Raw genomic sequence first — 25,515 nt, 5'->3', positions numbered from 1 at the left:
TGGGAAGTGAGTCGAGTAGAATTACAACTTACTCATGTTAGTGAATACACCTATCGCCAGTGCTTCCTGGGCTTTGGGGTGGCACCTGGTGAAGATACACTGTTGATCACCATAGGGCTTTTCTCAGTTTTATTGGGAGAAAAGGCACATAGATTCTATGTGATCCATCTAGACAGTTCTAGATGTCAGTGCTGAGAGAAACTGGAAGAAGCACAGGCAAGGAAGTCAACTCCAGAACTTGTACAAGAGTGGGAGAGTTGAAAAGGGAGGAACAGGGAAATGGGAGGCTGGGACAGATGTTTCCAGGTGGATTCAGCCTGTAGAGTATCTAGCAAGATAGCTAGATAGGGACCCTTCATCATCTAGCTCTGACTTATCTTTCCAGACAAACCCTGTTCTCTCCCTGACACATTCTGGCATTTGAGCCCAACTGCCCAACTTCTGTTCTTTGTATGTGACATTCCCACGGCCTCTCTACCTTTTACACCCACTTTCTGTTGCTTTTTCCTGACATGCTCTTCCTTCTCTCACCTACTTTGTTGAATCCTTGGCTTCCTTCAAAGCACAATTCAGGTGCTGCCTTTAGGACTCCTTTCTTGATTCCACATTTTGGGTGCCACCTTCTAGCAGATGCCTTTCTTGATCTCCCCATTTGTTAGTGACCTTCACCTCTACAATATATCTTAATTCCTCTTCCATGTGACAGTCCTTCAGATTCTTAAAGACCATCATATCTTCATGTGCTTTTTCACCTCCCTCTTAAATTTTCTTTTCCAAGCTACACATCCCCAGTCTTCAACTAATCCTCACGTGGCATGATCATTTTACAGATAATACTGAGACCCAACAATGTCTGGATATTACCCAATACTCACCCTCCCCCCTCAAAAAAAGAGTACCTGTGTAGTTTTTGTACATTCTTACCTGTACACCTCTTGTTTTGCCCTGGGAGAATGCCCTCCCCAAGGGCAGGGTCAGCTTTGTTTTCCTATCCCTGGGGCAATGCCTGACACATAGTAGTTACTTGGTGGTAAGTACTTATTGAATTGTTGAGTAGGGCAGGAGAAGGTGGCTTTGAGATGGAGCCTTTACTGCTTCTGAATCACTTTTCTCCTGAGAATTCACTCCCAAGTAGAGTATTCAAACTCCTAGACTCCTTTTCTGTAAGCACTGTCAGTGAAGCCTCCATAAATAAAGATGCCACAGCTTCTGGCCCTCTAAGCCAGGGGCCAACAATCTTGCCATCATGGCTTGTGGAATGGAGGCTTCTCCTGTGAGCAGAAGTAAACATTTCCATGTTCACGGATAAGACAGGAGCAGACAATATGGACTGTGTTCCGAATCAGACTGAGAGAGTCCATAGGGATCATCTGTCCATGGAATCTGGATGGTCTGTTTCAGCCTAGACCTGAACAGGAATCCCTGCAGCATCACCACCAGCCTCTGCTCGAAGATCCTCACTGCTTTATGAGGTAGCCCATTCCCCTTTGAATGACTTTTGTTGTTTGGACATTTCTAGTTGTTGAGAAGTTTTTCTCTCTGTCCTCTGGGGCCAAGCAGAATATATATCTGCTTTCTCTCCCGTGTGACACCCCTTCCAGTCCTTAAAGACAGCTATCATACCCTCTTTACATGTTCTCATTGAAGCTCCCCCAGAGCCTTCCACTAACCTTCATATGGCATAGTTTGCATCTGCTTCTGTCATCTACAGATGAACTGAGCTCCATAACATGTAGGTCCTACCCCAAGTCCTACTGTGCTATATAGCTCCCTGGGCCCAGAGGAGTAAGTAAGTCCATAATGAAATGCTTGGACAGCCTCAAAAACAAAGGTGTACAAGAGGATTTTATTATTAACATAGAGATGATTTGGGATGTTAATCCTTCACCCCTCAGGGTCTCAGGGAACAGAGAGAGATGGGCCTTCTTCATCTCTTTTAGTCTTGAGTTCTCGTGGAAGCATCAAATCCTGGATCATGGTGTAGGTCTCACATTGTGGGGGAAAGGAATTTTTCTGACACAGAAAGGGGAGGAGAAAAGATACTGGTTAAACCTCAGTTCAGTATATTTCCCAAGGATGAAACCCTGCAATGGGGGATTTGTGGGACTTGTTTATGGAAGACACCATTTCGTTTTCAAAAGTGAGTAGAAATGGGCTAATCCTGCAGCAAAAATAATGAAAGCTAGGTCACAGGAAGGACTTCTTGACATGAATTGGGAAACCTTGAATCATGAGTAGCATGTCCTTTCTTGGGGGGTTGAGAAAAAGAAGAGAGATGGTCCCCAGTAGACTAACACCAAGGGTAGGGTTCCAGGACAGGGGAATTGATTCATGCTCACCCCCAGCATCAGTTTTAACAGTCCTGATGGGCCCTTTGTTGGGGTTTTGGGTTTGGTGTGCTTCACTTGGTATCGGACAGCACTGAGGAAGCCTCTCAGACCTGTTTCTGTGATTCGGTTCCCTAAGGGCATAAACAAAGAGAGAATGTTACCTCTCAATGCTACCTCACTCAAAAACTGCTCCCAATTTAGGCCCTCACTTCCTCCCATAGGTCTCATTCATCCTCCTGGGTCATCCTTAATCCCAAAGAATTTATGCTACTGACTGTCCACCTACCCCATTCATTCCTAGGCCCCTCTCCTTATTTCCCTCCACGTCCGTCCCCTTCCATCCGAACATACACTGTACTCATGGCACACTAACCTGGTTATTCATGGTGGTTGACTCCAGAATCAGGAGTGGCAGGGAGTGGGAAAGAAAGGATTTTTTGTCCTTGTTGGTGATGAAAGGGCTTTTAGATGCCAGAGAAAGATGTTGAACCTCTTACTTTGAAAGTCAGGAGAGCTGGAAATACTTACGAATAAGATTGAGGTGCATAAGGACTTTGTTTCCTGGCAAGAAAACCTTCCCATTTTTATGCTCTGTCTGCTCTAGAAGAGGATTGAGGATCTCAGTGGGCTCAGGAGTTATCTGTTCAAACAGGAGGCAAAAGACAGGATTCTCAAACAGTCCTTTCACCCATTCCAACTGCCCTCTCTGGTCACAGTTTCATCCTTGGTACTGCTGGAGAGAACTAGAGGAAGGGAAAGTTATGGGACCCTGTCCTTGGGAAGTTCAGATTCCACTGCAAGAGAATCCAGAAGGAGGTTAAGGTTACCTAGCCTGTCAAAGCAGCTTTGCATATTAGGAATGTGAAGACCAGGGGGGAGTCAGAACTGATAAAGGAAATCAGTCCAGAAAAATGTCTTGAAATTGGAAGAGGTGACAAGAAGGGGAATTAGGAAAGGGGATAGAAAAAAAGTGAGGCATTTAGGAGGGAGCCAGCAGATAGCTGGGGCTCTTTCCATGGCCTTCCACACTCCTGTGGATAGCCAGAGACAAACAATGGTATGCCCTCTCCTTAAAACCAGGGGGGGAATTTAGATTGTGTTAGTAGAGGTAGGGGAAGGGACTGAATTCTGGTCTTGAAATAGAATTAGTGGGGTGATGGAGATCACTGTGTATCATCTTTACCCACAGAGCATACCCAAAGAAACATAGCTGACACTGAAGAATACTGGTGAAAGAGGAGGGAGACTGGAAATGGGCTGGGGCCGGGGGGGGGGGGGGGGGGGGGGGGGTTGGGGGGAGCGGGATGATGGTGAAGGAGAAAGTGGGAAAGTGACTTGTGGCTACTTTGTGTCTCTACAGAAAGCATAAGGGACAGACAGTGGAGAGGGTTGCAGGGCGAGGGCGGGGGGGTGGTCGGAGAGAAGACACTGATAGGTGCTGAGGGTATGAAGGGAGAGGAGTTCTGACTGAGCTATGTAAGGTGCCAAAGGATGATACATTCCTCCCTCTCCTCAATAATAGTAAGCAGTTTCCAACCTTTTTCAGAACCACTTCAGACTCCGCAAGTGTGCTTCGCTTCTCCTTGGGCCCCATCTTGGTCCCCTTTCCTCGACCAGGTTTCTGTTCTGGGATGGTTACTTCTGATGGGTGGGGAGAAGGGGTCAGAGGTAAAGTCCTAGATCCTTGAAAGCCACCTCTGCCCCTTTGAGAAGACGAGGGGACTTAGAAGTATCACACTAGGTCTAGTGGAGAATGAGCTAGGTGTAGTTGAGAAAGCAATGGAGTCTAGGCCCAGCAGAGATGCTAAATTGTAGGACTTCATAACATGTCAGTTTCCCTGTTTATAGTGAGTGATATCAGATGTTCTAAGGTTTTTTCCACATCTAGTACGTGGAGCTGATTGAGCCCTGACCACACAGGAGGAGAGCACCCTATCCTTCCTTCAGGAGGTGTGGTCCTAGTGATGGCACGAGATCCAAAGCATCCTGTATCCCAAGGAGAATGAACAGGATACTCACTCCCTTTAAAACCCTTGGAAGAATCTTCTTTCTTTTGGGCATTCTGTGTGGGGGATGTCCCAGACCCAGGCTTCTCCTCTTTCTTGGCTACTTCCTGCTGGAGTTGGGGAGAAGCATAATAATAAAAGCTCACATTTACACAGTACTTTCAGACTTAAGAAGTACTTTACTCAGGACAGATCTGGGAGGGACATAGTATAAGGGCTATCAGCCCCATTTTTAGAAATGAGGAAACTGGGTCAGAAGTGAGAAACCTTGGTCAGGATTACATCTTTCAACCCAGGTCTGTATTGATTCTAGTTCAACAGTCTTTCTGTCTACATCAGGGGTTTCCAACCTTTTTTAGGCCCTTTACTCAGCTTTTAGTAAACATTCTGAAACTTGCTATTCAGTATGAAAGGAAATAGATTCTAGGACTTAGAATGCTCATGCACATAAAAAACAAAGTAGGTCATTTTTCTTAGGACAGTAATTAATTAGAAAATAGTCTCTTTGACTATTGACAGGCTTTGCATCCCTCCTGGGTAGGGGTAACAGTGACCCGGCTTGGAAACCCCTAACCAAAACCCCTAACCACTGGAAGGCTTTTTAGTTCCTCAAAGTCTGGGACCTCCCCAATTGTGCTGATGTCCCTGAAGGCCTCCTGAAGTTCTGGGGTTTTGCCAGAGCCAGGTACTAGGCCAAACTGCTACCTTCTCAAATTCTCTCCCCTGGGATAGACAGACATACAGATAGGCACAATTAGGAAAGGCCCTTCCTGTCCTCCCTAGTTCCATCCGTTATGAGAAACCTTCTCCTTCTTCTTGCCCGATGCGCCTTTGGTAATCTTGGGTGCCTGAAGTTTGTCAATGGCCACAATACTACCAGCCCCCAACAGAGGCCGCTCTCGTTCTCCGTGGCGAGAGGAAGTGGGCTGTGGAAAAGGGCAGAAAGCCTGTTGGTACCACTTAATCTACTCAGGGAAGAGGTAGTCTCCTTACTGGGTAGAGACATAGCTAGCAACAGACCAGTCAGGCTCCCCAACTGTTAGATCTACAAAATGCTTTGAGATCCTTTGGCTAAAGAGGGGAGCAGGGGCAGGGGTACAACTAAGATTTCTCGATTGCTAGAAGAGGAAGAAATCTTCAGAGATCAGCTATATCCTTACTGTACAGATGACAAAACTAAGACCTGGGGGTTGGGGATGCGGGGAATGGAGGAAGACTAGCAGGTCAGTAGATAAAATCAAAGTCAGTTCTTCAGGGTTAGATGAAAGAGGAATCAGGGCAATTTAATGGGGTTCAGTTAGGGGCTCCCAGAAACTGAACAGGTATGCGGGGGAGATGGCATAGAAAGGGGTAAATAAAGGTTGAAGGGCATAGAAAACTTTCTAAGAAAAGGAAGAATCACATTGGAGTGTGAGGGAGAAGGCGGCCTTCAGTTTGAGGCCGCTCTGCCCAGAGGTTATGGAGGCCCTGAATGGATCGGAATCTCTCACCGATCCCCTCATTATTCTTGTTCGATCCTGAGGCCCCTTTTCTAGCAGAAGTCGCCGGCGCTCCACCACCTCTGTGTGTGTTAGTTCAAAAGGCTGCAGTACCTGAGGCAAGAGGCAAGTGGTAGGAAGGGCAGGGCTGCTCTGGCACCCAACACGTTCCTCCCACAATGGAACCCCCGCTTCTACCCACCTCAGCTATCTTGAGTGCACCCTGGTCCTGGATGCGATTGTGGGCCAGAGACAGCCAGAGCAGGGAGCGGTTTAGCCGCAGGCCCTGGGGTAGGGAGAAAGTTGCTGAAAGGACCTTGAGGCAGTTCCCTTCCCCAGCCAGGGGCTTCATCTCTACTTTCCAGACCCCAATAACCTCCCTCTCCCACCTCCTGTCTTGTTTTTCACCATCCCCTGGCCCTCCTTCCTCCAGTCTCCAAGAACGTGACTCTACTTCCCCATTGTCTCTTCTTCCTTCCCTCTGGTCTCTAGGACCTTGTAGCTCTTCCCCCTCCTCCCCCAACTCAGTCCCTAGAGTTACGTGACCCTACCTAAGCCTGTTCTCCTTCACCAAACCCTTTCCCAGTCTCTTCAGTATTCCAGTCTATTTCCCACACTGTGAATTCCTTCCCTTCTAGTTCCTGTGGTTGATGCCTTCAGCCTTGCCCCCTCCGGCCCTCCCAGCTCCTTATGATCACTCCTTCTCCCTTGACCCCTAGGCCCCTGGCTACACCTACAACACAAGCCCCTTTTCTCCCTTCCCCATTGCTCTTCTCTGCAGTCTCTGGGTTCCCTCCTGCTGTCTCCATTCCTTGTAGCCAATGGTGACCCCGCCTCTCACATCTGCTATGTAGCCAGCGCCCTCATCTCCAATATGATTGTAGCCCAGGTTGAGAGAGACCAGAGTTCGGTTGCTGGTACGCAGAGTGGACAGGGCCTGGCCCAGGAGTTGTGCACCCTGATCATCGATGTTGTTGTTTCTCAGGGACAAGTGGGTGATGCTGGTAGAAGGGGAACATAGGAGAGTACGGGAGGCCCAGGACCACCAGGACCAGGGACAGAAAAGCCACAGAGGAATGGGCAAATGGGGTTGGAGGTAGGAAGGCCTCAGAGATCAAGGGATTCGTGAGAGAACTTTAGGGAAGTTCAAAGGATCACAGTGGGGGGACATTGGGCAACAGGGAGAGAGGTCCCTAAGGGAGGGGACTAGGGCATTTCACTGGAGCTTGGAAGGGTGGGATAGAAATAAGTGAATCAGGCTGGGGCCATCTGAGGTATTGGAGAACACAGAGAAAGGGGTTGTCCCCTCTAGATTAGAAAGCCCAGGATGGGGCAGGATCTAAGGAATGGGAGGAAAGGGGAAAAGCTCACGTGCTTTCAGGGACCATGAGTCTGTGGTAAGACTGTTCCACTATTGGGTTTCCTTCCAGAGACACCTTCCTGATAACAGATTGAGGAGATCAGTAGAAGACAGCAGCCCAGTGAAAGAGACAAAGTCTAGCACTCAAAACGGGAGGAGGGGAAGGGAATAGGGCAGATGGACCCCTAAGCAGGGTGACTGTGGCTGTGATGTTGCAAATAACCCAGAAGGGTGTTCATAGGGCATCCTGATGGTGGAGAGCAGGAGTCCAGCATTATGCTGACTGTAGGCGCTTCAGTAGCGTTAAGCTAAGTGTAAGAGGCAAGGACTGACCAGGGCTGAAAATTGCCTTAGCCAAATATGAGAAACTTAAACAACTATTGACGGTCTGGTTGTACTTCATAGTTATGGTCACAGATCTGGATCCAAATGGGACCTCAGAAAGCCTTCTAATCCAAGCCTCTTGTTTTACCAATGAATTAACTGAGGTCTAAGGAGGCCAGTTGTCAGCAACTGAGGTGAAAAAGGACTGGACTGGGAATCAGCAAAAATAGGTTCTGCTTCCTGCTTTCACACCAACTCTGTTTCCTCTGTTCTAAAAGAAGGGTGCTGGATGATGCAATATCCACTGCCTCATTCAACTCTCACAGCTTCCATGTCTAGAAGATGGGGGTTCCATCTGATATCATTTCAGCTCAGCCTCAATCTCAGTGAGATTCAGGTGAACTTCCCTTGGTGACTAGGCAGATCTCTTCCCCTTTCTGTGCCCCCAGTTTTCTCCTCTGGATTCAGTGATCTCTAAGGTTCCCCTGGAAGATCTAACATGATAAATTTGAGGGATGGGGATGGTTGGCTTCAAGGACTCTTTCAGTTCCATCTATGTCTTTGATGCCAATTTTATGACTCCACATAGTCATTCAATTTCTTGGATGCTAAATTTGAAGAAACAATTGACCTTAGCATCTCGTTATCAAGAATAATTAATTTAGGGGCAGCTACATGACACAGTGGATAGAGTATGGGCCTGGAGTCAGAAAGACCCGAGTTCAAACTTGACCTCAGACACTTCCTAGTTGTGTGACCCTAGGCAAGTCATTTAACCCCCAATTGCCTCAAGAAAAAACTTAATTCATTTAAATAAGAGGCTACCTAATTACCTACTTCTCAGCTTTCCAGGGATGGGCAGACTTTTTAGCAGCCTTAGAGTGTCTCCATTTTCCCCTCCATAGGCTTCTATCCAGCCCCCTTCCCCAAGTGAGGGGCCTTTCTTGTTGACTATCACGACTGTTTTGTGGTGCTTGGTCTCAGGTACAGCAAGTCCTGGGTATAGCTTTCGAATCAGGAGACTTGTCTTTGTTTAAGTGATTTAGGGGAAAGTCCTATCACAGGTAGCTAGCCATGTATACCACAGATCATCATCAGTGGTGATCATTTATCAGTTCTTGACTTATCCAATTTCTTACAGGCAAATAAAGTTGAATTAACAGCAAGTTAGAGTAACAGGGTTGCCAAAGTAATAAAACTAATCTCTCCCTCACATTTTTTTATTTTTACTTTCTTAAAAAAGAAAATCTATTCAAAAAAATTTTGATGTTTTACTCTCTGTCCTCACATTCATCCTCTCACCATACTTGATGATACAGTGTGTTATTCCCATGTTACAGATGAAAAAACGAATGCCCAAAGAGGGGTCACACAGCTAACTTATGCCCAAACTGAGATTAGAACCAGTCTCCTGTCTCCACAGTAACAGTGTTGTAGACTCTCTTCTCTCTCTTAGATCTCTGGTTCTTAACTTGGAGTCCATGAACACTCAAGTGACCAAATCCTGGGTAGATTTCAAGGGCTCTGTGAACTTGAATGGTAAAAAAAAAACCTTCATTTCCACTAATCTCTAATCAAAAAAAAGATTTCCTTCCATTATGATTTTTAAAAAAACCAAAACATTCTTAGCATGGGTCCAAAGGCTTCACCAGACTGCCAAAGTGGCTCATGCAATTAAAAAAAAAGTTTAAGACCTCTGTTCTAGACTTTTATAGATTTCATCATCTCCTATGAATTTTTAAGATCATAGATTTAGAACAGGAAGGGACCTGAAGCCATCTAATCTGAATCCTTCATTTTACAAATGAGGAAACTGACCCAGGGAAATACAGCCTGCTTTTCATTATGAGTTGCCGTTCTTCTCTGAAAAGAAACAACCTTGGGGTTTCAGACAGACCACGTAGAAAAGGGAAAGGGAAACTGATTGGTAGCAGGGTAAGACAAGACTCTGAGATCCCAAAAAATTCTCAATCTGAGGGAAGGATAATTGGGCCTGGAGCCAAAGGGAGAAAACCCAGAGCCCCACATCTCTACATGGGATAGGAAAACCAAGGAAAGGGACCTTGGGGGTGGATGAAGGAGGCTGGGATCTAGGAGGAACTTGTATGACTGTCTTCTGTAAACTCTTCCTTTGACCACAGTTGGTATTTTCTGTTTTATCTCGTCTTTTTAGTCAAAATTCTTCAAAACAAAACAAAAAACTTGGAACATCTAACCTCTCCAAGGCCTCATTTTCCTTCTCTATGAAGTTGGAGATTGGACTTGAGGTTTCATGTTTCTCAGGGTGAAGGCAAGGAATTTCCTGTCCAGGGGGTGTGTGTTGGGGTAAAAGGAAGGAGGGATCAAGGAAGAAGCTTGTTCCTTTCAGAGCTAACACAGCAGGGCATCAGAAATGATTGGATCCAACGATGTTGTACACATGAGGAAATAAGCTTAGGATTTAAACCCAGAAAGAGAAGGGCTACCAGCCTCCTGCATGCCCACCTTGGTGGGCCTTGGAGGACAGAACTTTTCCCTGCCCTTTTCTACTTACTTAAGAGTGGAGGCACAAGTAGGAATGAGGGCAATGAAGGCAGTCAAGGTCTCATCCGTCAGCCCCACTTTCCACATGCTGAGGTACAAGAGGAAGCCATAGGAAGACTTACCAGTACAGACATCCAGCAACCTAAGACCCAAGCATGGTAGTTCCCCCCCCCCCATTCCCCACAGGCACAGAGCGGCCTTCCAAACTCCCCTCTACTCCAATCAGGCTTGTCCTTGCTTAGCCCCATCCTCAACAGTTTCCCATCCCTCTAGTATCTCCCTGAGGATCCCACACTCCCCGAAAGTGCTCCAGTCCTACACCCCCACCTCCCCCACCTGAGTCTCCCTCCTTGTCCCCTAAGAATCTCCCTTTCCTATCAACAACCCTGGGAGGTAGGTGCTATTATGATCCCCATTTTACAGTTAAGGAAACTGAGGCAAACATTAAACAATTTGTCCAGGGTAATATGACTAAGATTAGAACTTGGGTTTTCCTGACACCACCTCACCCAGAGGCTGGCACTGTTTTACTCCTGGGATCCACTCTCTGCTTATTCTCCAACCCTTCTCCCTTTAGCCCTTTCTTAGGAATTCCTCCCCCCTCTCCCTGAGGGGACACTCCCTCACTTGATAGCCTGCAGCTGGGCGAGAGAGGGCAGGCACTTGCTGAAAATGCCCAGAATTGGATCTGCCAGTTTCCAACCTGGAGGAAGAGAGGAAACTGAAGTCTGAGTAGGAAGGGTTAAATCCTGGGGCGGGGAACAGAGGAGGGAGCCTCACCTCGGATGAAAATTTCCCGAACTGTCTTGGGGTCCTCTTGCTCCAGCTCCACCTGGATGGTGGGCCGGAAGAAGGCATACTTGGTCTCAATCTGGAGGAGGCTGTTTTGGCTACAGGAGGCAGAGACCCGCTGTTCCTCCACTGTGGACACGTGGGTAGGGGATCTTAATCATCCCCTCACCCCCCTCTAGTCCTCCATCCCTATCTCACTCTAGCCTTTTCAGGAATGCCCAAAGGAGATGACTCTATCAAAGGATCCTAGATTGAGGGCTAAGAGGAACCTTAGAGACAACTGAGTCCAATCCATTACAGAGGAGGAAAACCTCATCTCTACGTCTGTAGGAGATGAGCGAAAAAGGTGATCTGCCTGTCTATGCAAGGTTCATACAAGTAGCAAGCCCCCAATCTCCAAGCACTTTATTCCTTGGGGTTGTGAACCCCAGGATGCAGAACATTTGAAGATGTAGAGAAAAACTTAGAAGAATTAGGAAAGGGAGCCTAGGTATACCTATCTCCCAGCCTGCATGGGGTTGAGTGAGCAGGAGAGATGGGAAAATAGCAGAGAAAGAGCACTTGCTTCAGTCATCCCCATCATCACTATCATTTATATGGTCTCTGGACCCCATGCATTTCCCTCTGGGGACTCCCTCCCGTGCACAACCATGGACCCCAGGATCAGTCTGATAGGGAGAACAGTGGGGCAGTCAAAATGACCCAGGCCTGTCTGAGATGGGACCAGCCAGGAGAGACTGTTGGGGCTTGTGAGAAGATAGGACCTGAGTGTGTTCACTCACCTACCGGCTTTTCAGAGGTGGAGATAGAGCGCCCATGATTGCGGACAACAACTTTGGGGAAATCTGTATATCCTGAACGAGTACAGAGTTCAGCAAAGTCCTGTTCCAAGATCCCCACGCACTGATACTCCTCTAAGAAGAAAGGGAGAGAAGGGAGAGGGATTAGCCTGGACCTTCTGCGATGGCGCATCTTGTCCACCAGGAGGAAGCAAAGACCAGGAATCCAGTGAACTGTGGAACACTGATTTGTCTTACCATTTTTCCCGTCCCGTTGTTTTTTCATTCTCGCTGCCCTATCCTGTCCTGTGGGGCTTCCTCAACCCTTGCCCTTCTCCCCTGTTTCCTCAATCCCTACCCCTCTTCTAGTCTGTCTCCTCATCCTCTACACCCTTCTAACTTTGTTTCCTCATACACTGTCTCTCTCCCCAAATATCCCTCTCTACCACCTCATTTCCCCAAAGGGCAAAGAGCTGTGTCATCCTGAGCCTTCTGCAGCTTCAGAGCCCTGCTGTGGGCCAAAACAATGAGCTGAAGAACAAAGAGCCCTGGAATAGGAGTCAAATGACCTGGTTCTGGTCCTGGTTCTGCCAGTAACTTTCTGTGGGAAAGTTATTCATCAGGCATTTACTGTGGGTATGCTATGCACCTGGCACCATAGTGGGTAGAGAATGAAATGCAAAGGTTAACCAAGACCTCAGTCAGTTCAGCAGCTTACAGTCTAGTCTAAGAAGTAAGACAAAAATCAAATAAATATTCAAATAAAAAGACAATACAAAGTAGGATGTGAGGTGCCCTAGGACTCTACCAACATTTGCCCTTAGGCCCTGCTATATTGTACACAGAGCACAGTGCTAGGTGTTAGGGGACATAAAAAATTTAGATACAATGTGATCCCTGTTCTTATGGAGTTTATAATTCAATCTAACAACCCAGGCTTCTTCCCTTTACTACCTGTATGATTTTAAGCAAATAACTTTGCCTGTAAAATCAAGGACTTGGACCAGATAGCCTATAAGGAAAGCCTTTTCCAGCTCTTATCAATTCCACATAGACATTCCAAGAATCGGCCTATCTTGGATTGGAGGTAATCAAGAAAGGTTTCCTGAGAAGATGGCATTTGAGTTGGACCTTGAAAGATGGATGAGATTTGGATCAATACTGGGAGGGTGAGGGTAGAAGACTGTGCAGGTGTGAGCAGGTACATACCAGGATTTGGGAGGCAGTGAAGGAACCAGTTTGGCTGAAAGAGAGGATTCATACAAGGCAGTAATGGGGGATGTGGAAGTCATTTAACCTCCCCAGCCTTAGTTTCCTCTACAAGGAATTGAGCTAGTTAATAGATGACAGATGATGAACGGTGAATGTCTTGAAAAGTTAAAAGTCTTAAACAAATGGGAGGTGCTACTGGTAAGCTTTTAGGCTCTAGAGCTGAGGGTGGTATTAGAACTCACCCAGTTTAAATCCCTTCTTTTACAAATGAGTCAACGAAGACCTAGAGAAGTAAAGTGAGTTATCTGAGTCTACACACTAGCTATTCAGTGTAAGATTTAGAATTTGAACTCAGGTCCTTTCTATCCAAATCCATGCTCTGCCCCTACTTCTGGTCAGGAAGCTCTGTGTTCTGATATATTGTTTCCCCGTTTCCCTTATTTTCCTTCTCTCCCCTTTAAGTCATACCTGGATTTTTTGGCTCCTCGTCACCCACAGGTGGTAGGACAGGTGGCGGCTTCTCCTTTGACACCCTCTCTCCTTTTTTGACCATCTTGCCTGAGACATCGGGGGTTTTGGGCACTGGGGAAATGTAGGAGAGGGGAGACCTGGTTGAACCCATCTCTCTTGATCCCTCCTAGGAGTCGAATTCCACTTTGCTAGAGACTCGAGGGTTCTCTCCTTTCCAACCCTCGTTTGCTCCAAACACTGGTATTTCTCAGCCCCTCTCTCAGACTCTGTTTTGGGGGCTAAGAGAAAGGAACGACAGCCAGTCTGTCGTATCCCCCGTCTGAGCTGGAGAGCTCAGTCGAGGCACCTGAAGTGGCTGCAGCAAAGCGAGACTGGAAGGAAAGGGGGGGGGAGGGTCCAGAGTGGAGGGGAACAGAATGAGGAAGGTAGGTGGAGAAGGGGGGAGCCTGGAAAGGGAAACTTAAGGGGAAGGGTCCGGGAGAGACTGGAGGGGAAACTGGAGGCTTCGCCTGGGTGAGACTGGAGCGGACCTGGTAGGGGCAGGGTAGGGGGAGGAGAAGCCGAATGAGGCTGGGGGCTGGGGCAGTGGAGGTGGCGGGGTCCGAGAGACCTCAGACCCCAGGGTAGAGTCAGAGAGACTGGGGGAAATGGGACGGAGGAGTTCCTGGGAACGGAGATTTGGAGGAGGTCCACTCCGCGACTCCCGACCTGCACCCCCGGCTCCTGTGCGTCCCTTTTTCTCCAGGACTACCGGGACCTGCGCCAAGGAGGGCTGGCTGTCGGGTGGGCGGGCCAGGAGACAACTGCGAGTCGCTCGCGCGGTCTGCAGAGGGCGCTGCGGTGCCGGGAGCTCTTGTCGAGCTGCTGTCTCAAGGCGCATGCGTGTCTGTCTAGGCTTCGGGACCGGGGCGGAGCTGGGCGCGGGATTCTCCTGGGTCTCCGAGGCAGCGACGCTGCTGAGTGACAGAGACCTTGGCAGCCGTGAAGAGTCTGGCTTGTGGTGCAGCTCTGAGTATCGACTGATCTCAGATCGATTGATCCATGAAGGGGCTTGGAGACTCAGTTAATTAAACAGTTATTGAGTTAATGAGGTCCCAGGCCCAGGGGGCTCTGCACTTGGGCTTCAAGTCCCCCTTGCCCCCTTGCCCCCTTGCCCCCCTCCTCTACAGAGGCCTCCCTCCCCTAGAGCCCAGGACCATCTCCTCCGAATCAAAGATGCTCAGGACCACGAGAAATTCAACAACTTTATTTACAGACACAGGATGGGGTTCCCCATCGGGGAATCCCAGGGCTTGGGGAGCAGTAGCAGAGCAGGAGAATATGCCTGGAGTCTTGCCTTCCAGTCCCCCAAGATCGATGGTGGTTGACCTTCCTCTCTTGGAATCCAGGAATCCTGACTCCCAGCTCCTTTCTCTTCAGCCATCCGAGGGCTGCCTCCAAGGTGGGGATGGGGAGGGATCTCAGAACCCGGGCATCTCCGGGTCTCTTTTCCTCCAGGAATGGTTTACCCCTGATAACTCATGAGGTGCGGAGGGGAAGGTGGGTGCTACGCGTTAGATCCTTCCTCAGTTTCTGGGCCTGGCCATGGGTGGGGAGGGAGCTATCTCCGAATGTCCCCCCATCCTTTCAACGATCCTGTCGCAATCTCGGGGGTGAAGGGGGATGTCGGACCGGGGGCAAGTCATAGTGTCCTGGAATATGGCTGTTCTTAGGGGAGTCATAATGGCCTGGGGGAAGACCTGGTGGGATGGGGGGCAGCGTGCCCCCAGCGACGAAGTCTGGCGAAAGGACGAGCAAGGGTTGTGTATGAGAGTCCTGAAGCCCAGTCCCCCCTCCCCCCAACTCTGGGTCTTCTTCCTAATCGATTTTCTTCATCTGTTCACTCTTCCCCCTTCCTTCTTATTCCCTTCTAGTCTCTCCTTTCTCTCCCTCCTGGTTTCTGTCTAGGTCTTCTGGATAGTTAATACCGGCACAAGGGACACACATTATTTCCACCCCCTACCCCCGTCCCCACCCCAGTAATTACTTTTGGTGCAACCATAAAAATCTCAGAGTAAATCTCACCGTCTTTCCTTTACAGTCTCTCCCCACCCCCTGCCTTGATCCTAGGGTAGACCCTGCCTGGCTCGGGACTGTGATCGTCCTCACCTGGGGCTGGCGGGTTCGGCTGTTCGTAGGTGCCGCTGTCCCTCTGGCTCTCAGGGCTACGAAGTCTTTGACTCTTCCGGGGCTGGGGCACATGCCTGCGGGGTGGGCTGGGCTCTCCTAGGGCCACAGCTGCAGCACACGAGGGACCTTTCATTTCCATGTAGCTGCCCTCGCTGGCGGGGCCCAACAGGCTGGGCAAGTCCCGGATGGTGGCATAGGGGTTCTCGCTGCACAGGGAACTTACACTGGCCCTTAATCCCTCTTCTGGGATGGGCCCTGGAGAGGAGAAGTAAATTAAGGGCTCGGCGGAGGTCCCCCCCTCACACTCCCAGTCATCCTGCGCCCTCCCCTAAACCTTTTCAGTTTTCAGATCACCTCGAGTCCTTTTGTCGGTCTGCCAAGTGATTCCTACTACCCACCACCTCCCACCTTCCCACTGCATTTACCTTTAGCATAGAGGTGTCCTAGCCCATTGCCAGAACTGTAGCTGTAACGATCCAATAGGCCTCTCCCTGGGAAAAGGGACAGACCTACTGCTTAGAATGGGAATATCATAGAACTGAGAATTGGAAAAGACTTTAGAGTTCATTGTTATCCAACTCTTCCTTTTAGAGATGAGGAAACTGAGACCCAAAGGAAGTTACTTTTCCCTAGTATGGAATAAAGCCGGGATCTTCAACCTGACTCAGATCTTCACCTCCACCCATCCCACCACCATGGGGAAGGGCACCTTCACTCTTATCCTTCACAGGGTCACAGACATACAGATACCCTTACCCCTCACTCATAATGACACAAAATCCCATGGTCTCAGAATAGGATGCTTTTCCCATATCTATCCTTCCTTCTCCTCTACTTAATGTCCAGATATACAAAATCCTATACCCCTTTCCCGATGCCCAGTGGGGAGCTCCTTGTGATGCTTCCAGTCAGCAGGTAGTGTGGCATGACTGTCTTGCCCATAAGCACCAGGGCGTTCTGGGGCCTGGAGGCTTGCAAAGAGCTGAGTGCCTGGCACCTGGAAAGGTGGTGAATTCAGCATTATGAAAACAACAGAATAACCAGAGAGCAGAGTTAGGAAGGGGCCTTGTCCATCCTATACATTAACAGAGTTAACATAACATCCTGCACAAGTGATCATTCAGTCTCTACTCAAAGATACCCATGACTCATTCCCTTTTGGGGCTCCAGGTAAGGAAAAGCATTGGGCAATTAAAACTGTCCAAATAACTTCTGTCCATTGCTCCTAGTTCTACTGTAGGGCCAAGCAGAACATATCCCTCCTCCACATGACAGATCTTCAGAAACTGAAAGGCTGTAATCATCTTCCCTTTGAGTCTTTTCCAGGCTGACTACCCCTAATTCTTTCAACTGATCCAATCCTCCCATCAGCCTAGTCTCCCTCCTCTAAACCTGCTTCTCTTCTCCTTCCCCAAATCCCAAACTTAATGATGCCTTCCTCCCACTCCCAACTCCCTTTCCCCAAATACTGACCTTGTTGGGGGGTGGGGGAGTGGGAGAGCACTGGGACAGTGTGTGGTAGCTGGGGTTGGAGTAATAGTGACTGTAGCTTGGTGGGACATCTGGACAAGAGAGAGAAGACCCAGGGTAGGGGCAGGGTCAGAACCCAGGTGGGGGAATGAGATAAGTCTCTAGGGTAGAGAGGGAGCCTAGTCCCTGGGAATGGGGAACAGGGAAAAGTGAGATCCATGACTGTCAGGATGGAAGACAAGCAGCCAGATGGGACAAATTCCAAGATCCCATTGTCCAAATTCTCACACATCCTGCTCACTCTGCCTTTGCATCTCATATGTAAAGAACAGCTCAATTCAGAGAAGGGCATGAGAGACAGAAAATGTGAGAGTTGGAAGGGATCTTTAAGATCTTTGGTCTAAACTCCATCCCCCATCTGGTACATGAGGAAACAGATTCAGAGAATAAAAGTATTTCATACAAAGTTACCCAAGATAGGACTTGAACCCAGGTCTCCTGAGCCCAGAGGCTGGCCTTTATGCCCTCTTCTCAGACTTCCTCCACACTCAGGACTTCCCACATCCTTGTGTGCAGCTCCCCCACACCCCACACCCATTCCTAACCCTCACCTGGGATGACATATTCAGAGCCATCCAGACGCCCACTGCTGTAGGCTACAGCGAGGTGCTGGTGCGCTTTGCCTTTCTGCCAGTATCGGTAGCCAATGAACAGTGCTATCAGCGCCACGACCAGGGCCCCCAGCACTGCAATGCCAATTACTGCCCCCAGTGAGTCATAGGTCACTGGCAGGGTGGGTACCATCGTGAAAGGTTGATCATGGTTCCCTAGGCAGGAAAGGAGAGAGGAGGCAATAAGAGGGGGCATTCTGTGTACTGCTAAGAGAGGGAACAGAAGAATAAATTTTCCTTGAGAACAGGGACTTGTCAACTTTTCAGTACCTAATAATGCCTGGCAAACAATTAGGTACTGAATTGAATTGGAGAGACCACCACCCATCCCCAACTTTGCACTGGACAAGAAATGGAAGGCTGCCCTGAGTGACTCACCAATTTTGCAGGGGGCACCACTGTGTCCCGGTGGACATATACAAGCCCCTGTTTCAGCCTGGCACTGTCCCTCAGGTCCACACTGGCACTGCTGGGAGCAGTTGGCACCAAACATACCTGGAGGGCAACCTGGAGGGATAAGCAAAGGGAGGGGTCAGAGGGATGCAAAGAAACAGGGGCCAGGAACATGTGTACTTCTCCAAGATGAAAGACTATTTCTTTCATTTCTGGGAGCAGTTCCTTGAGTCCTCAATCTCTTTCTGGATTAACATGGACTGGGTACATAGTAGCAAGATCATATGGTCACTTCCAAAGCATGTTCACACTTTCTCATCTGATGAAAAAGTTTGTCCCAGAAGGAACTGCTCTTAGAATGGGAAGATCTAGTGTCAAACCTGCTTTGACATTTTTAAATTTTCTGATTTTAAGTAATCCAGACTTTAAGGTTCAGCTTCCTCCCCCGTAGGTTGGGAATGATAATGCTTTCACTCTTTGTGTTAAAGTGTTGTGAAGAAAGTACTTTGGAAGCTGTAATGGGCTGTAGAAACATGGACCATGAAAGCAACTTGGAATTGTGCTAATAAAGTGACTAAAATGTCCATGTCCTTTGACCCAGAGATACCCCAAATAGGTCATTGATTAAAAAAAAGTCTCCATATACCCCAGAATTTTTGTAGCAGCACTTTTTGTGATTGTGTGTGTTCGTCCGTTGCCAAAGAAGACCATGCCCTCAGAGAAATAATGACATGACTTGCACTTGACTTTGTTTTGTGTGAGGGAGGTCTGTGCAGGTCACCAGCTTCACTTCTCCTCCAGAGCCATCTGAATCCAGTGACCAGATATTCCTCAGGATGACTGGAGATGACCCAGGATGAGGCAGTTGGGGTTAAGTGACTTGCCCAAGGTCACACAACTAGTGAGTGTCAAGTGTCTGAGGTGAGATTTGAACTCAGGTCCTCCTGACTCCTGCACTGGTGCTCTATCCACTGCACCACCTAGCTGCCCCCACTTTTTGTGATAGCAAAGAACTGGAAACAAAATACATGCCCATCAATTGGGGAATGACTAAGCAAATTGTGATATGTGAAAATATGATAATGGAATATTACTGTACCATAAGAGATGATGAATATTATCAGTACAGAGAAGTATGGAAAAATATACATGAATTTATTCAGAGCGAAGCAGAGACCAAAAAAACCCAACAGTGTGCACAATGATTACAACAATGTACTATATTTCACTGCATAATCCTTGCATATTTTATGCCAAATTTTTTGCAAAAAAGTGGGGTGCTTCACTATGTGAAGCTTTAAAAAAAATTGTGCCAATATTACTTGTCTTTTAGTTTCTGCCAGTCTCACACCAGCTTTTCACTCACTGAAAACTGTCTTTCTGCAATTCTGTTTCCATGCTGGTCAGCAAACACAATCACTTTTAGCCTGAAGTCCTCAGAACAGTTTTTATATTTACCAATGATCAGAAATAAATGCTTCGCACGTTAGTGTATTGATGGTAGACATCCCGTGACTTACTTAAGGCAGCTTTACCTGCCCACTGGCTCCTCTTGTGCCTATGGCTCTTCATTGGGTTGAGTGACAAGTGGTGGGGAACCAGACTCCTGCTGCCCTTCAAGATTGGTTTAGAAATAGTTTGCATCCTCATTCCTTTGCTCTCTCTCTGCCTCTCTCCTTCTTCCTCTCTCTGGCAATCAGGGTTTAGTGGTTTGCCCAGGGTCACACAGCTAGTGAGTATCTGAGACTAGATTTGAACTCAGGTCCTCCTGCCTCTAGGGGTACTGTTCTACCCATTGTGCCATGTAACTGCCCTGTGCTTCCCTCTCTTACTAGCTCCCTATCTCATCCCATCCTTCTTTAATCTTTCACCAGTCCAAATTAGAGACCCACAAAGATGTTTCCCTCTTCTGAATTCCTACAGTGCTTACAGATTAAGATGAATTTTTAAGGTTATCTCATCCATCCTCCATACTGCAGCTTACTTAGTACTGCAATCCTTAGTACTACACAAACTTCACAAGTAAAATATACTGACAATGCACATGCGCCAAGAAGTCTAAGCTCAAGGCTCACAGTGCCAGAGAGATAAACGCGTATCCACAAGCCACTGGTGAATACATTGCTGCTCTGTTTACCTTTTGAACAGCATGAGGAACAGAATTATACCATATGACCATTACATGATGAAAGGGTATAAACCAATTTTTGAACTGAAAAAAATAGGGTGCAATGATTATGCGGTGAAAAAATGGTATACAGAACCACAAAACAATCAAAAGGAAATGTTGCAAAATTACCAAAAAAAAAAAAAAAAGGCATGGTTTCAAAGAACAGATATGAGAAGACATCCCACTCCACTCTTTGCAAATGCAGGAGTTCCTTGAATGGTACATTACACACATTTTTCAATGTATTTGTCAGTTTTGCTAGGGTTTTTCTTTTTCTTTATAAAAGTATTTGTAACATGGGATGGTTCTTTGGCAGAGAGAGGGGGAAAGTACTAGGGGTTATTTGGGAGATGTTTTTTAAAAAATCAGCACATTGCTCACCTTTTCACTGGGTAACAGGAAGGACTAGAAAGTTTAGAAACCTAAATCTAAAAAAAGAATGTTAAAAAATATTTTTAAAAAGAAAAAACATATCAATAAAATTATTTTTTAAAAAGAGGGAAAAAATAACCCATGATTATTTGACCATGACAAGTGCCCTGAGAGGCAAACAGGGCAGACATAGGGTCCTTCAGATTGGACATGAAGATCATGTGACCCAAACTCCTCATTTTATGGGTTAGGAAAATGAGACCTAGAGAGGATAAGTGACTTGCAGGAGATCACACAACAAATTTGTGGCAAAGGCAGGTCTCCTGACTCTCATTTTACTGCTGTCTCCCTTCCTCACTCTTTTGGTCATTTGATCCATTATCCATTAGATTCCACATCCTAATAATCCTTGTTATTGATTGTAATCTACATGTGTTCTTTTTGCACTGTCATATCATCAACTTCCTGTTTTGGTTGGTTTCAGGATCTCCCCTGGACTGAATTAGGAGTTAGCTTTGAAGTCAAGACATAGATGAGATGATCTCTCCAAAATTACTTCCCTACCTTTCCATCATCATTGTCAGTATCATTATCACTGTTACAGTGGTCATCATCGTCATAGCTGGCATTTGCATGGTACTTAAAAGTTTACAAAATGCTTTACACATGTTATCACATTGGATTCATTCTGTTGGTACCTTCAGAGCAGAGGCGTCCAGTCCAGCCTGGTGGGCAGATGCAGCTTCCCTCCTGGGGTTGGCAGTGCCCACCATTGTGGCATTGGCAGGGAAGGGCACAGTTGTTGCCCCAGTACCCCAATGGGCATGCTAGAAGGGAAAAACAAGAACCAGGTCAATGAAGGCCAACCTCAAGAATCTGAGTCACACCACTCCTTCCACTGGGTCTCCTCCATTGAATTTGGGACCTTCTGAACCCTCCCAGGTTCACTGTTTCTGCCTGGCCTTTGACTAAGGCCCTGAAGAGGGTTCTTCCCTCTGTTCTTCCCCCACTCTTGATTCTCACTCACGCTGGGAACAATCAGGGCCAGTCCACCCAGCATGACAGTGACAGCTTCCATCAATGGGGTTGCAGGAGGAATGGTTGGCACATTTGCAGGGAGCACAGCGTTTGCCATATCGACCAGGCTGGCAGGCTAGAGGGAAACAATGGAAAGACAGAAGTTGCAGTTGGAGAGAGAAATATATCCTCCCTCCTAGTGCCTTCTGTATTTTATGTCTCCCTTCCTCCTCTCTCCCTCTCTGCTGCTACATCAGTCAACATTTTGACAAGGGTGGTGGTGGGGAACCAGACTCCTGCTACCCTTCAAGAGTCCACTGATTTGTTCAGAAATAGCTTGCATCCTGGTTCCTTTGCTCTCTCTCTCCCTCTCTCCTTCTCCCTCTCTCTGGCAATAGAGGTTAAGTGGTTTGCCCAGGATCACACAGCTAGTGAGTGTCTGAGACCAGATTTGAACTCAGGTCCTCCTCCCTCCAGGGGTACTGTTCTACCCATTGTGCCATGTAGCTGCCCCATGCTTCCCTCTCTTACTAGCTCCCCGCTCATCCAATTCTTCTTCAATCTTTCACCAGTCCAAACCAGAGACCCACAAAGATGTCTCCCTCTTCTGAAATTCTACAGTGCTTACAGATCAAGATGAATCAGGTTATCTCATCCACCCTCCATACAGATGAGCAAAATCAGACTGAGAAACAGTAAGTGATTTTTCCAAAGTCTCACAGGTATTTTCAGTGAAACATAGGAAATTCAAATTCAGATCTTTTCAATCCAAACCAGACATTCTCTCCGCTGTATCAATGAGCTGGTCCCTCTCACTTGTGTTGGTTTTGTTGTATGAATTTTTCTCTTATTTATTCCTTCTTTTCTGATTTAGAGTGAGAAAACATGAGTTGAACCCCACCTCTGTGTGAATGGGAGTGAGTGACTTCCCCTCAGACTTAGTTTCCTTATTCATAACACCTGGCATTCTGTAGCATGTTGAGGGTTACAAATTCCTTTAAATACATCATCTCACTGGAACCTCACAAAAGCCCTCGGAAGCATGTATTACAAATACTATCACTCCACTTTACAGATGAGAAAACGGAGGCTCGTAGAGGTTGCAATTTGCTTTTGATCACACAGCACGTCAGAGGCAGAATTTGAACTGTAGTCTTTCTGACTCCAAGTCAAGCATTCTATTGCTCCATCAGTGGTTTCCCATTCAAACAGAAATAGGGCCACTGATCCCCCATAAGTAAAGATCTCTGTGGGCCATAGATTGACTTAGTTTTAAAGTGCAAAGTTAAATGTTTTTATTGTGTTTTATTGTATCTTTATTCAATGTTTTATTGTACCTTCATATTTTATGGTATCTTTATTTTGTTAAATATTTTCCAATCACATTTTAGTCTCATTCAAGAGTGGTGGGTCACATGTCTGACACCTCATGTACAAGCAGGCAGTTGGATCCAACCAAATCTAGAGATTATGCTTTAGAAGGCATTTTCCAACTAAGATTTTAGGAGTCTACAGAGCTAGAAGTAAAGTCTCCAAGGGTTGAAGGAAGAATATGTTCTCCCTCCTTACCTCCACCTCTTAGTTCTCTGATTTCTTTTAGGTTTATAACAAATCCCACATTCTTACCTAGTGCCTTTCCTCTGAGATCACCTTCTCTGTCTATAGATTACATGTATATAGTCACCCACATGAAAATGTGAATTCCATGAGGGCAGGGACAGTTTTTTGGATTCTTTGTATCCTGAATACTTAACATCACATCTAGAACATAGTCAGCACTTCACAAACGTTTGTTGACTGACAACTGAATATCTAGATGAGAGAAAGGGAAGAGGATAGGGAAATAAGGAGAGTCACTCACTTCTCTGGCAAGAAGGACCCCGGTAGCCAGGCACACAGATGCAGCTCCCATTCTCAGGTATGCAGGTCCCCCCATTCTTGCAGGTACAGGAGTTATTGCAGTGGGGTCCCCAGAAACCCTCAGGGCATGGAAGGTCACAGTGGAGTCCTGTGGACCCAGCAGAGGGTGTACAGGTTGAAAGGGATCCTTCTACCTAGAGGGCATCAATCCCCATCAGCTTTGGGATGGGACATGGAGGTGGGGGAGGGCTCAGTGGGGAGGAGGCCCGAGACATTGCTTTCCAAGGATCTTCCCCAAGATCCCCAGCTGGATGACCTAGATATTTGATTTGCTCACCTGTCCATCCAGGTTGGCATTGGCAATGCCCATGAATAGGGTCACAGCCTTCTGCATGTTTGCAATCACAGTGACTGGCACAGCCTAGTCCAAACTGCCCCTTCTTAGGGAAAAAAAAGGGAAAGTTGAGTCAGCAGGGGAGGGCTCAGTTAGTAAGGAATGGGGCTTAACAGTATCACCCTCCAAGATCCTTTCCTTACCACTGGCACTCACCAGGCAGGGAAGCTGGCATTTATCACCACGCCAGCCAGGGGTGCAGGAGCAGGCTCCTGTCTGGGGACTACAGGCAGCCCCATGGGCACACTGGCAGCTGGCATTGCAGCCAAATCCCCAGGTGCCCTCAGGGCAAGGCACAGAGCAGTTGCCTTTCTGCCATCCTGAAGGAAAGAGCGTTCCTGAGGACTAATGACTTTTCCTCTTCTCATTCTTTCCTTACCAAGGACTCTAAGTATGGACTGAGTCCCATCAGAACTCTCAAACCAAGATAGTTTCCTAGAGCTCCCCCTTCCCCAACTCAGTTATACCATCTAATCCTGAGCCTTACCCTATGACTTTTGCCTCTCTCCCTTCTTCCTTCCAGGGCTTCCTCTTCTTAGAATTCTTCCAAGCCTGGACTCCAACCCCCTAGAACCTAACCCTATCCCAAATCTCAAACCCTGTTCCAGTTCTGACTTCAGTTCTCAATCCCACGGTGTCCCCTCCCATGGCTCTACCTTTGACCTGCTAGCTAAGCCCTCCCTCATCCTTAGGCCCTGACCCCCCCCCAAAGGTCTTTACAGACCTTCCTTGCAGTTGCACGTGCCATCGATTGGGGAGCAGGTAAGAGCATGCACACAGGAACAGCTCTGGGAGCAGTTGATCCCAAATGTGTCCAGAGGGCAGAGGCTGGAACAGTGGGGGCCCTGAAAGAGCCCAGCCCAAAGACCAATGAGAGAGGAGTAGAGCACCTTGTCCACACAGCACCCCTTCCCCCTTAGTCCCTCAGTCTGGGAGAGGGGTCAGTCAAAGGGGATACACTGTTCCTTTCCTGCCAAATCAGAAAGGAGGTCTGCCTCCAGGAGGAGAAGCAGGGGTTGCCAAGGGATGCCAAAAAGTCAGACCTGACCAAAAAGGTAGATAGAGTCTTCCAGGATATGGAAATGGAATTCCTCTTCCTCTCTCCCTAGAGATGGTAAGGTGGAACTCCTTGGATATCCTAGGGGTAAAGCAGCTGGAAGTGGGGACAGGGGGGAGTGAAGGGGATTCTGGGTTCCTTGCATCTTTTGGAAGGGAAGACAGGCTCTAGAAGATGGGGCTCAGGGTCCTGGTGTCTCCTGGAACAAGGTAGTTGGGAGATGGGGGTGGAGATAAGGTCTCTAGGGTCCCTGTCTTCTATGCATGTGAGGCTCAGTTGGGGGCTTTCCAGTACCAATGGGGCAGTGAATTGGGCAGACCCTGTTGGCTCACTCACTGTGTAGCCCGGGGGACAAAGGCAGTGGCCATTTTCAGCCTGGCAGGTGCCTCCGTGCAGGCAGAGGCAAGGTTCCTGACAGCCAGGCCCATGGGTGCCCGGGGGACAGCTCTCATTGCAGTGCAGGCCAGCCCATCCTGGCCTGCAGGAGCACTCACCGCTCATGGGATGGCAGCTGTGAACAGAGCAAGAGGGACCGAATTCTCCAGGAGGTCCAGTCCACAAAACTGGGATCCTCTGGATTCTCTAACCCTGTTCCCACCAGCCCAGGGAGGCCGGTCCTAGCCTCTTCTTGTGGAGAAGGTGGCCAGCCCAAGGTCGGAGAGCCAGG

The 25,515-nt window shown here is 47.8% G+C and overlaps 2 protein-coding genes across 11 annotated transcripts in view; both read right to left on the bottom strand.

Moving 5' to 3' along the window:
- Window positions 1-1,827: 1,827 nt before the first annotated feature.
- On the bottom strand, window positions 1,828-14,252 carry LRRC71 (leucine rich repeat containing 71). 7 transcript variants are annotated; one of them, XM_072647307.1, is made up of 16 exons: window positions 13,984-14,252; window positions 13,273-13,386; window positions 11,596-11,727; window positions 10,802-10,942; window positions 10,649-10,724; window positions 10,032-10,109; window positions 7,186-7,254; window positions 6,656-6,815; window positions 6,017-6,100; window positions 5,827-5,928; window positions 5,140-5,262; window positions 4,350-4,446; window positions 3,868-3,971; window positions 2,859-2,970; window positions 2,340-2,461; window positions 1,828-2,013 (listed from the first exon to the last, which is right to left on the bottom strand). In XM_072647307.1, exons 1-16 carry the CDS (start codon window positions 14,153-14,155, stop codon window positions 1,900-1,902), a joined length of 1,800 nt encoding a protein of 599 aa, XP_072503408.1. In that variant the 5' UTR covers window positions 14,156-14,252; the 3' UTR covers window positions 1,828-1,899. The 7 variants fall into 7 exon arrangements, with proteins under 7 accessions (XP_072503408.1, XP_072503409.1, XP_072503414.1 ...); XM_072647308.1 differs by having other exon boundaries at window positions 4,350-4,443; XM_072647313.1 differs by having other exon boundaries at window positions 10,802-10,911; window positions 11,600-11,727; window positions 13,984-14,080.
- Window positions 14,253-14,501: 249 nt separating this feature from the next.
- Window positions 14,502-25,515, bottom strand: part of PEAR1 (platelet endothelial aggregation receptor 1) — a 43,212-nt gene continuing 32,198 nt past the window's right edge. For all 4 annotated transcript variants that reach the window (XM_072647303.1, XM_072647305.1, XM_072647304.1 and 1 more), the window contains 14 exons: window positions 25,185-25,359; window positions 24,516-24,636; window positions 23,948-24,111; window positions 23,735-23,837; window positions 23,399-23,545; window positions 21,548-21,673; window positions 21,219-21,347; window positions 17,964-18,092; window positions 17,526-17,741; window positions 16,918-17,006; window positions 16,309-16,441; window positions 15,870-15,935; window positions 15,424-15,699; window positions 14,502-15,053 (listed from right to left, as the gene is read on the bottom strand). In XM_072647303.1, coding sequence (XP_072503404.1) covers window positions 14,902-15,053; window positions 15,424-15,699; window positions 15,870-15,935; window positions 16,309-16,441; window positions 16,918-17,006; window positions 17,526-17,741; window positions 17,964-18,092; window positions 21,219-21,347; window positions 21,548-21,673; window positions 23,399-23,545; window positions 23,735-23,837; window positions 23,948-24,111; window positions 24,516-24,636; window positions 25,185-25,359 — 2,026 coding nt within the window. In that variant the 3' untranslated portion in view covers window positions 14,502-14,901. The remainder of the gene's footprint in view (window positions 15,054-15,423; window positions 15,700-15,869; window positions 15,936-16,308; window positions 16,442-16,917; window positions 17,007-17,525; window positions 17,742-17,963; window positions 18,093-21,218; window positions 21,348-21,547; window positions 21,674-23,398; window positions 23,546-23,734; window positions 23,838-23,947; window positions 24,112-24,515; window positions 24,637-25,184; window positions 25,360-25,515) is intronic.

The sequence above is a fragment of the Notamacropus eugenii genome, chromosome 2 (assembly GCF_028372415.1).
Source record: "Notamacropus eugenii isolate mMacEug1 chromosome 2, mMacEug1.pri_v2, whole genome shotgun sequence".
NCBI lineage: Eukaryota > Metazoa > Chordata > Mammalia > Diprotodontia > Macropodidae > Notamacropus > Notamacropus eugenii.
This window is presented reverse-complemented; position numbering and strand designations above follow the sequence as displayed.

What these genes read in the sequence shown, in the direction of transcription:
- LRRC71 (XM_072647307.1), bottom strand. Translation starts at nt 14,155, where the DNA reads ATGCGCCTTGAGACAGCAGCTCGACAAGAGCTCCCGGCACCGCAGCGC. An exon ending in ACTTGTGCCTCCACTCTTAA is followed by an intron (nt 7,255 to 10,031) that starts GTAAGTAGAAAA and finishes ATCTGTTATCAG; the next exon opens with GAAGGTGTCTCTGGAAGGAA. An exon ending in CGGGCAAGAAGAAGGAGAAG is followed by an intron (nt 4,447 to 5,139) that starts GTTTCTCATAAC and finishes CCCCAACTCCAG; the next exon opens with CAGGAAGTAGCCAAGAAAGA.